Consider the following 11,780-nt stretch of genomic DNA (forward strand, 5'->3'; position numbering starts at 1 on the left):
TTTCTTATCAAATATAGCATTAATTTTCTTGATACCTATTTTTTTCTAAAAAATGTTGTCATACGATCTGGAGGGCAATGCCTTTAATCCCATGCCTTACATAATATGGAATGATATAACTGCAGTTGTCATATGAAGAAAAGAGTACTAACCAGGAGTTTAAGCAGATTACTAAGTGCCAAAGCCCTGTACTAGTATCTAGATAGTACCGTAGATGATTTATAAGGTTTTTAATTTTTTAGCTCACCTGTCACATAGTGACAAGGTGAGCTTTTGTGATCACCCGTCGTGCGTCCGTGCGTCCGTCGACAATTTCTTGTCTGCACGATAGTGCTTTCATTTATGATTTGATTTTAACCAAACTTGCACACAACTTGTATCACCATAAGATCTCGGTTCCTTTCTTGAACTGGCCAGATCCCATTATGGGTTCCAGAGTTATGGCCCCTGAAAGGGCAAAAATCAGCTATTATGACCTTGTCTGCACAATAGCAGCTTTATTTATGATTTGATTTTTACCAAACTAGCACACAACTTGTATCACTATAAGATCTTGGTTCCTTTATTGAACCGGCCAGATTTCTTAATGGGTTCCAGAGTTATGGCCCCTGAAAGGGCAAGAATTAGCTATTTTGACCTTGTCTGCACAATAGCAGCTTCATTTATGATTTTATTTTTACCAAACTTGCACACAACTTGTATCACTATAAGATCTTGATTCCTTTCTTGAACTGGCTAGATTTCCATTGTGGGTTCCAGAGATTACCATTATTTGCTTAAGTCAGAAATTGACTCTGCCCTGCCAGGTTGGATAAAATGCATTATAAGATTAAATGATTGGAATATTGTAATAAGACTTTGAACTTACTAAACTGATATTTGAATTGTCAATTATTTTGTTTTATTTCCACTTTGAATTTTTGTTCTGGTTTATAGTTTTGCAAGAATGTTCTTTAAAAACTGTAAAAAAAAACCAGTTATACAAAACAAAACAACATTACTAGTAAAGTATATATTCTGCTTAGCAACAATGAAAACATTTAGTACATGTTGTGAAGCTAAGTATATTTGATTTGATGCTTTTTACAGGTAAGCAAACTACAATTGGTAAGAGAAGACCTGAAGTTCAGGCAGTACCAGATAGCGATGACCAGGAAGACGGCAGTATTTCTGGGATGGCCAGACTTCCCACCTCAGTCTGTGCACATGGCTCATCTTTGTCGAATGACAGTTATATAAACGCCATTAAACAGCAAGAGAGAGTGACAGAGGCAGAATCTAATGTTAAGGCCAGAACAAAGACGTTTGACAGGCGATGGCCACATAAGCACCTGAAGCCTGACAAGATGGCTGGAGCTGGCTTTGTGTTTACTGGTGAGCTTAAAGTATTGTATTTTTGGGGGGACTTCCATTTTTAAAAAACAAGATTTGTATAAAGGAAGCATTTTGGACACTGATATCATAAGATGTCAAAACTACTGTTCCATTTGTCTCATCAAAAATAAACATAGGTCTAGGTTAACTTAGAGTCACTTTGCATGTTGTCGAAAAACTTTTTATCAGAAAAATAAACATTGACCTATGAAGAAATCTCCAAAGAAAGTATTTAAAACAAGTTCTAGGCTAGGTAGGTTTAGCTTGTATGCAATTCGTACAAACAGAGGCAAAAGCTATTGAGTTTATACCAGTTTCCTGATGATTTTGTCACTGCTCAAATTTATATAATAATAATATGAAATCCTTCATTTCAATCTGCTATATCGAAGAAATTTATACTTATTGAAATTACCCCCATAAAATGAAGTGATGACTTAAGGTTTAGGATTATATGTGACAGAGCATGAGATTTTGGGTCCAAATGTGATTTTTGTCATGGAGAAATAACCACTTTTCGGACGCCCATGTTTTTGTGATCGCCCGTCGTCCGTCCACAATTTCTTGTGAACACGATAGAGACAACATTTTGCAAGCAATTTTGATCAAACTTGTACAAAACTTGTATTGGCATGATATCCCGGTTCCTTTCGAAAACTGGCCAGATCTCATCATGGGTTCTAGAGTTATTGCCCCTTAAAGGGCCAGAATTTGCGTGTGTGCATGCGTCAACAATTTCTTGTCTGCAGGATAGTGGTTTCACTTATGATTTTATTTTAACCAAACTTGCACACAACTTGTATCACCATAAGATCTTGGTTCCTTTGTTGAACTGGCCAGATCCCATTATGGGTTCCAGAGTTATGGTCCCTGAAAGGGCCAGAATTAGCTATTTTGACCTTGTCTGCACAAGAGCAGCTTTATTTATGATTTGATTTTTAGCTCGGCTATTCATAGAATAGTAAGGCTATTGGACTCGCCCATGCGTCGGCGTCCGCGTCACGATTTTGGTTAAGGTTTTGTATGTAAGCTGGTAACTCAGTAACCACTTGTGGCAATGGATTGAAACTTCACACACTTATTCACTGTGACAAACTGATTTACATTGCACAGGTTCCATAACTCTAGTTTGCTTTTTTTTACAAAATTATGCCCCTTTTTTGACTTAGAAATTTTTGGTTAAGGTTTTGTATGTAAGCTGGTAACTCAGTAACCACTTGTGGGAATGGATTGAAACTTCACACACTTATTCACTGTGATAAACTGACCTACATTGCTCAGGTTCCATAACTCTGTTTTGCTTTTTTACAAAATTATGCCCCTTTTTCGACTTAGAAATTTTTGGTTAAGGTTTTGTATGTAAGCTGGTATCTCAGTACCTGGAACAACTGATACGGGGACTGGAAACCGGCATTTATCTTATCTTATGCTGTCGTCCAATCGAAGCGTATGCCATAGGTTATTCTGCTATTACTCAAACACTTGCGCCTTACAGTTTAACTCGTCCTTTCAGTGAAAATCTGGGAAAGCATTTGTTAAATTTTATGTTGAAACCAAAAGTTCTGCCATGAAATTGTTGCCTGCATCTGTTTTTAAATGGAAAATATCTACATTAATGTTACTTTTCGCCCTGTGAAAATGGCTAAATCTAGACTTGTCTTACCCAGAGAGAAAGATGTCGTTTCTTACATGATATTTGCCTTGTTGAATCAGAGTATTTAGAACAAAAAAAATAGGACATATTTTAATGAAAATAGCAAGTCAAAACTGTAAACTGTTGCCTGAAAATATTTGTTTATGATATTGCTCTGTTCTTCACCATTTAAATATGTGTTAAACCTAGATGATTTTCTGCAGTTTTATCTAAAAGTTCGGAATACTAAATGTAACTTCGTTGTCAGCCTTTTAAAAAAATATTGTTATTTTAATTTAAATACATTGTATTTTTCACACATCAGTTTTAAGTTTAAATTTTTTAAACTAATTTTTGGAGTTTAAACAACAATTTCGTTTGAAACATTCCCTACGTTCAAGAAGAATGTTTGTTTCTGTATGTAGAAATCTGACATTATAAACAATAATTATAATTATGGCTCTACAAGATTAAGAAAAGTGTCAGCTTTCTGTTATTTTCCATTTTTAGCTCACCTGTCACGTAGTGACAGGGTGAGCTTTTGTGATCGCCCTTCGTCCGTCGTCCGTCCACAATTTCTTGTCTGCACGATAGAGGTTTCATTTATGATTTTATTTTAACCAAACTTGCATACAACTTGTATCACCATAAGATCTCGGTTCCTTTCTTGAACTGGCCAGATCCCATTATGGGTTCCAGAGTTATGGCCCCTGAAAGGGCCAAAATTAGCAATTTTGACCTTGTCTGCACAGTAGCAGCTTTATTTATGATTTGATTTTTACCAAACTGGCACACAACTTGTATCACCATAAGATCTCGGTTCCTTTCTTGAACTGGCCAGATTCCATTATGGGTTCCAGAGTTATGGCCCCTGAAAGGGCCAAAATTAGCTATTTTAACCTTGTCTGCACAATAGCAGCTTCATTTATGATTTGATTTTAACCAAACTGGCATACAACTTGTATCACCATAAGATCTTGCTTCCTTTCTTGAACTGGCGAGATTCCTTTATGGGTTCCAGAGTTATGGCCCCTGAAAGGGCCAAAATTAGCTATTTTGACCTTGTCTGCACAGTAGCAGCTTTATTTATGATTTGATTTTTACCAAACTGGCACACAACTTGTATCACCATAAGATCTCGGTTCCTTTCTTGAACTGGCCAGATTTCTTCATGGGTTCCAGAGTTATGGCCCCTTAAAGGTCCAAAATTGGCTATTTTGGCTTTTGCAGCCATATAGAGACTTCATTTATGGTTTTATTTGATACAAACTTCCAAAATAACTTCAACAACAATAACTCTTGGATTCCATGACAAATCAGATCCAAGCGTAGGTTCAGAGTTATTTTATATCTGATTACCTCCCCTGATTGTAATCAAAATGGATTTATATCAGTAAGTGCTTATAGTACTTACTTGAAATTTCATTATTGTCATTAGTTGGACTGAGCCAATCAGGGTAGATAACTATGGACTGATTTTATGTCAAATTACCTCCCTTTATTTCAAATTAAAATGGGTATATCTCCGTAACTAATGAAGATACTGATCTGAAATTTCATTTGTGTCAACAGATTTATTTGGCAGATCCTTCTTTTGTTCACTTACAATAATATTTTTTTTAATTACTTCCCTTTTACGTTACTATAAATAGCTTACTTTTAGTAACTTTTTTATTATTGGCCGTAGGGAAAAACCGAGACCACTTTTCTGTGGTACAACATGAATGGTACCTCCAATTTGTAGGTGTATTTTGACATATCTGGACCTTGTAAGAATTTTTTTTTCTTTTTGGTTAAATTTCTTCCCTTTGTTGTTACTGTCCTTTGGACTTAGATATTTTTTCTGAGGACCTTCTTGTCCTCAAGTGCAATGATAACAGGTGAGCGATATAGGGCCATCATGGCCCTCTTGTTTTAAAATTCAAATCCAACAAAAATCGGCCCTTTGATAAAGGTTTGAAGTTACCTGGTAAAATATTTCTTCAGGGAAGTGAGCTCAAGTTAATTCATAATAATTAAGTATATCACCACATGCAGTCGCATGCTGTTTTTGCTTCAGAATCGCTTTAGATCAATCTCTGATCATCTAATTATCGCCACTTAACATGTGACTGGTAAACCCTTTGAACAATAAGTGTTATAGCTCCATGATTAACATGAGGTAATATGCTAATTACACGCTAATCGATAGTGGCGAAAACAAAATATCGATCGCTAACGACTGGTCGATATTTACAGGTATGGACGACAGCATAATACAGATCAATGTATTGATTTATACGGAGTTTCTACTCCCCGTATTAGACCTTCCTGTCAGTACTTACTAATGGGAATGGATTGAAACTTCACATACTTGTTCACTGTCATGATCTGACATGCACTAAGCAAATCCCATAACTCTACTCTCTTTTTTTTCAAAATTATGCCCCTTTTTTGACTTAGCAGGTTTTGGTTAAATTTTTGTATGTAAGCTGATATCTCAATTGGAATGGATTGAAACTTCACACACTTGTTCACTGTCATGATCTAACATGCACTGTGAAGGTCCCATAACTCCACTTGGCATTTTTAGCTCACCTGTCACATAGTGACAAGGTGAGCTTTTGTGATCACCCTTCGTCTGTCGTCAGTCTGTCCGTGCGTGCGTCAACAATTTCTTGTCTGCACGATAGTGGTTTCATTTATGATTTGATTTTAACCAAACTTGCACACAACTTGTATCACCATAAGATCTCGGTTCCTTTATTGAACTGGCCAGATCCCATTATGGGTTCCAGAGTTATGGCCCCTGAAAGGGCCAAAATTAGAAATTTTGACCTTGTCTGCACAGTAGGAGCTTTATTTATGATTTGATTTTTACCAAACTGGCACACAACTTGTATCACCATAAGATCTCGGCTCCTTTCTTGAACTGGCCAGATCCCATTATGGGTTCCAGAGTTATGGCCCCTGAAAGGGCCAGAATTAGCAATTTTGACCTTGTCTGCACAGTAGTAGCTTTATTTATGATTTGATTTTTACCAAACTGGCACACAACTTGTATCACCATAAGATCTTGGTTCCTTTCTTGAACTGGCCAGATTCCTTTATGGGTTCCAGAGCTATGGCCCCTGAAAGGGCCAAAATTAGCTATTTTGACCTTGTCTGCACAATAGCAGCTTCTTTTATGATTTGATTTTAACCAAACTGGCATACAACTTGTATCACCATAAGATCTCTGTTCCTTTCTTGAACTGGCAAGATTCCTTTATGGGTTCCAGAGTTATGGCCCCTGAAAGGACCAGAATTAGCTATTTTGACCTTGTCTGCACAATAGCAGCTTCATTTATGATTTGAATTTAATCAAACTTGCACAAAACTTGTGTCACCATAAGATCTTGATTCCTTAGTTGAACCAGCCAGGTCCCCTAATGGGTTCCAAAGTTATGGCCCTTGAAAAGGCCAAAATTAGCTATTTTGACCTTGTCTGCACAATAGCAGCTTCATTTATGATTCGATTTTAACCAAACTTGCACACAACTTGTATTACCACAAGATCTTGGTTCCTTTCTTGAACTGACCAGATTCCATTATGGGTTCCAGAGTTATGGCCCCTTAAAGGTCCAAAATTGGCTATTTTGGCTTTTGCAGCCATATAGAGACTTCATTTATGGTTTTATTTGATACAAACTTCCAAAATATCTTCAACAACAATAAATCTTGGATTCCATGACAAATCAGATCCAATCGTTCAGTTCAGTTATTTAAGTTTAATTACGGTCCATCCGCCCTTTCAGACACAATGAAGCATATAAATGCCCCGTAGAGTATAGACCGCGAACATGCCCCTTTTCATGTTCTTAAAGTATGTTTTGGTTCTAATGTAGGGGTATTGAGTACCACTCTGCAATTTCCAGAGGGTTTCGGTCAGTAAGCAAAAATTTAGTAGCCAAATTGAGACTATAAGTACAGCGGTCAATGAGACCTAAACGTACTCCAGTCAGGATGTTACAGTCTGTTTTTTGGGAGTGCAAGCTCTCGGACCGGACCGGTCACGCGTTCCTAGCGTAGACAATATAGTAGGAGAAGGAGAAGGCGAAAGCGAGCCGAGCTGTTTTTCGGACCACTGGAGTCTCCCGCAAATCCATGCCACCCAGGAAAAGCCAACGCATCTTGTAGTCACTCCTGTCGTATTCGTTGATGGAGCCCCTTGTCTTCGGTCTGTGCTGTGTCAACCGGTCTTCACCCTCCCCTCTAAGAGAAGCACGTTGAGCGTAACTTCTCTTTTAAGGCTTGGGTCGTTGATTGATGAGGTTCCATCTCTGGCCACGGCTGGAGCGACTGTTCTTGCCACTTGTAGAACACACCACACGTCCCTTTCGGAGCCACTCATTTTAGAATTTGGAAAATGGTCTAAATTATATGCCAAATGAGAAAAAGATTTTACTAAAAAAGTTGCCAAAAGTAGAAAGATTTTTTTTTTTTTTTTTTTTTTTTTTTTTTTATATATATATGTATATAATTACTTAAAATATGCTAATATGTATTTACAAGATATGAAAAAATCGAAGACAACACAAGTACTGAGCTTGAAACAAAAATTTAATAAAGTTTGTTTTTTGTTCTGAAGTCAATAGGAGCCTATTTCTAAACTAGCACTGGATGGTAGATTTTCCTTTATTTTCATTATGTCATATGTTTTTGTAGTGTCAGGGCTATTCCCAAATAGTTATAGTGTATAAAATGATTGTAGCACCTGCACTTTTTCTATATTGCCTGTCATTTTTCTTCTTTGCGTTGCAGTTTGGCCAAAAATTTGTAACGACAGGCTTTGTTTGGAAAGCTATATATTTCATAAATGCTGTTATATAGGCTCCATTTTTGATTTTTATAATACCAGAGTGTTTATCTTACTTAAATTGCTCTTACTATTGTTCTACATTGTTTGGTTTGTTGGTAACAGACATGCATTTTCTTCTTTTTGTTACAAAAATCGTCGAAACATCGTTTGATGACCTAATTTCTGTAATATTCTACTACTGTCTTTTGATTGGCTGAAAAAATTACTGCCTTAATTTGATTGGTTCTTGCTATTGCTTCAGTACTGTGTGTCTTCTTTGCATGAAATCGTTATTAAATTAAGCTATATACAACATAGGTTTGGCAAGATGATATTCCACTGGGTATTTGTTACGAGTGCCTTTCATTGTATCTTAAAGGGAGCAAACAGTGCACGGTGGGAGCCCAGTTTCATATCATCTATAATGTACAGTCAGTATCCAGCTCATAAGTGGGTTTTTTAAAGATATGGGCCAGGGTATCACTGTGGCACTTTTCGGTTTTGTCCTTCTACTGACTGAACATCTGCTTTACCTGTTTTATTTTAGTATAAGAAATATAGTAATTACTCGGTGCAGTCAGACAGGTTAATAGAAATTATATCAAGTTTTCTGGTCGGGAGGTACGCCACATGGTTGGGTTTTGTTGCCATTTTTACTTTATTTGGGTTACCCTGCAGACATATGGAAACCATGTATTGTACCTCCCATCATATGCATCTGGCCTCCAGCTCATAAGGAGACGACCATGGTTCTTTATTTGTTAGGAATTTTTTGGTCTGGGCGATATGCTTGGGGTTCTGTGGCATATTAACAGACCTGTCTTTCAGCCAGATGCACACTTGACCTTACTTGGTGTATTACTTATATTATGATAAATATTTGATTTAATCTTTTTATTCTGTTTTCAGTTTTCTTTTGGATTTCTGAAAACAGTTTAGCTAAGGCCAGAAACCGGATAGTAATTCTACAAATCGCGACAGAGATGACAAGAGCGCTAAGCCAATCAGCGCTCTTCTCTTATTTGCCGTGTTCGGCTTGAAAATGTAAACAAACTGATAGAATATACTTGTTACTTTGATCGCGTTTTTTTGTTGTAGTATATTGATCAATTCCATCAATATTTTATTTTCACAATGTGAGAGGACTTTCTTATCGAATAAGTCCTGTAAGTATTATTATCTGTGTCTGGTTATGCCAGAACGGTATGCCATTTTCTTCATTTCGTTAGGTGCTTTTTTTTTGTAGACTTACAGTAAAAAGTGAATATTTGTTGTATGGCATCATAACGGTCCATTTTCATGTATTTAAAAACTTTCTACACCCTTCATATTACCAGACAAATGCATGCTTTCTTATTATTGAATGGTTTTGATGATTAGGCAATCAAAAAATAGGAATTTGGTCGGATGATACTAGGCTAGGTGGGTGTTATTGCCATTATTTGAAGGTGGGGAAGCCTTTAGTCCTTTGGGCCCTTGCTTTGTATCATCCTTGGTATGCATCCAACATCCAGCTCATGATAGGCTAAGGGTATGATAGGCTGTTGGCTATTATGTGGACCTGTCCTTCAGTTGGATGCATACTTGACCATTCCACCAGTACTATCTTTACTTCTAATTATTAATATTAAAGTTAAGAAAAGAGAATCTAAATTCTATACAGTATGATACTACTGTGTACAGTACACTTATGCGTTGAGCTTAAGCCTAAAATCGGATAGTAAATTTACCAATCACGACATAAGACGCTAGAGCTCTCATCCAATGAGAATACTCCTTTCATATGCCGCTTTCGGTACGATATTGTAAACATTGAATCTAGATTGATATTGTCTAAAATTGGGTATCATTTTGTCGGTCACTATTGGTTTTAGTTTTGCCTTATTCTACTGATAATTCAAATAATCATAGTCTATTTGTTTTTCTACTAGGATCACTTACTAAATAGTGATTCTTACGGCTAATTTAGCCAAACTGATACCTCCTTTTCTTCCTTATGTTCATTGTTCGAAATACATTTCTGTGACATAAGGTTGCCTATTCTCAATATAATTAAAGTTTGGTCAGCTGAAATTGGTATAATCAGAATTAGCCTTTGTCGAAATCCGAAAACACAAAGACTATGTTTCTGCTATACATGTTGCCATATGAGTGCAAAATTTAGCCTTAAAATTATATTAAAGGTATTTGGATGCATATTTTATCATGCCAACAATATTATCTTTACTTCCAATTATTAATATACACATAATTAAGCAAAGTAAAGAGAATTCCAATAATGCATAGTATCGTATGATCCTGCTGTTTAGTGCGTTTAGCTTAAGCTGAAAAACGGATAGTAAATTGACCAATCACGACAGAGGAGACAATAGCTCTCGTCCAATCAGAGAACTCCTTTCATCTGCCGTGTTCGGTATGAAAATGTAAACAATGGAAATGAATCTGGGTATCATTTTATCGGTCATTATTGCTTTTAGTAATTGGTTGATTCCACTAATATTTCAAATATTCGTTGTTTGTATGGTTTTCTACTGGAATCACTTACTAAATAGTGATTCTTAAAGCTAATTTAGCTAAACTGATACCCTTTTTTCTTCGTTATATTCGTTTTTGTGATATATCAGGTGTGAAAAAATTTTTTGCACCTTCATTGTTCTGGTCTAATTGGCAGTAGTTACTCAATTTGGCGGCACGGTATATAATGATATTTTTGTTCATGTATTCATTATCTTTTTGATAAACCATGGATCGGGCTCTAGTGAAGTTATTGCGCCATACCGGAAAAGCCAAGGGGTTGATTATTGATACTGAGGGCTTCGTGGCTTTCGACCACATCACTCGTTTACCCCGCTTCAGGGGACTTCAGCCATCTGATTTATACAAGATTGTTAGAGACGATAAGAAAGGACGGTTGGAGTTACGGGCCCGTCCGTTTCTCCAAGTAAGGGCGGTTCAGGGGCATTCCATGCCGGTTTGCCCCACAATGGAAGTTGTTCATCCCCCCACCATGATTCATGGAACCGACAATCGTGCTTGGGCGATAATCCAACGGGATGGACTTCGCCTTATGGGGAGGCAGCATGTGCACGCTGCCTCTGCACCAACAGCCAGAGCAGGTCTGCGGGCCAGCTCTACCGTTTTAGTGTACCTAAATACTCATGCCATGATTTCTTATGGCATGAGGATTGTTAGGTCAGTTAATGGTGTTTTGTTAACACAGGGAGATCATGGACTCATATGTCCATGTTTCTTCCTAAGGGCTGTTGACAGGTATAGTGGTGAAGAACAGAGATTCTGTTGTCGCCATCATGTTGTATAGTGGAATGCCTACAACAAAATAAAACGGCCCTTTTAAGGGCCACCCAAATCGTTCAGAAATAGGGAAATCTTCCTTATATTGTCTTGGTTATAATTGTATTATTTATTTTTGTGGGATAATGGCCACTTTGGTCGATCGCATGTTATAACTCGTTACGAAAAAATAAAATAATCATCAGGTTTGGCTGATAAACGGATTGATCTACTTATCACTTTGTTCTGGTCATTCGATTTTCATTGGTTGTTTGGAAAGCAGGTGCGTGCAAGTGCCCCGAGATATATCGGAAAATATAAAATAAGAAGTAATAGGGGTTTTCTGTTTATATCTGATATAACAGTTAATCATGCCTGGTATTGTTATTTTCGGGGACTCGTTTGTTAGACGCTTACGCGATTCACGCTTATCACTGACCGGTCGGTCTGATTTGGCTGAGCATACACCGTTATGGGTTTGCAAAGGCGGGTTACAGATAGCCCAAGTTAACAGCTTCTGGATCGACGCGATTTTACGGCACGGCGTTCCCGATTTGGTTGTTGTGCATTTAGGTGGTAACGATTTGGACCTTGGAGGGAAGAGCCCTGAAAGAGTATTTGATGACTTGATGCATCTTGTTGGTGTTTTGAAGTCAGCCGGTG

General features: G+C 37.2%; 2 protein-coding genes across 2 annotated transcripts in view; both read left to right on the plus strand.

The window, feature by feature from the left end:
* Positions 1-8,866, plus strand: part of LOC128554722 (uncharacterized) — a 32,218-nt gene extending 23,352 nt beyond the window's left edge. The window contains exons 3-4 of the mRNA XM_053536034.1: positions 1,090-1,374; positions 8,736-8,866. Of these exons, the coding sequence (XP_053392009.1) occupies positions 1,090-1,374; positions 8,736-8,866 (416 nt within the window). The remainder of the gene's footprint in view (positions 1-1,089; positions 1,375-8,735) is intronic.
* Positions 8,867-10,569: 1,703 nt separating this feature from the next.
* On the plus strand, positions 10,570-11,145 carry LOC128554723 (uncharacterized). Its single transcript, XM_053536035.1, has one exon. The coding sequence runs from the start codon at positions 10,570-10,572 to the stop codon at positions 11,143-11,145; it is 576 nt and encodes a 191-aa protein (XP_053392010.1).
* The last annotated feature ends 635 nt before the right edge of the window (positions 11,146-11,780 follow it).

This window comes from Mercenaria mercenaria, unplaced genomic scaffold (assembly GCF_021730395.1).
Source record: "Mercenaria mercenaria strain notata unplaced genomic scaffold, MADL_Memer_1 contig_684, whole genome shotgun sequence".
In the NCBI taxonomy this organism is placed as follows: domain Eukaryota; kingdom Metazoa; phylum Mollusca; class Bivalvia; order Venerida; family Veneridae; genus Mercenaria; species Mercenaria mercenaria.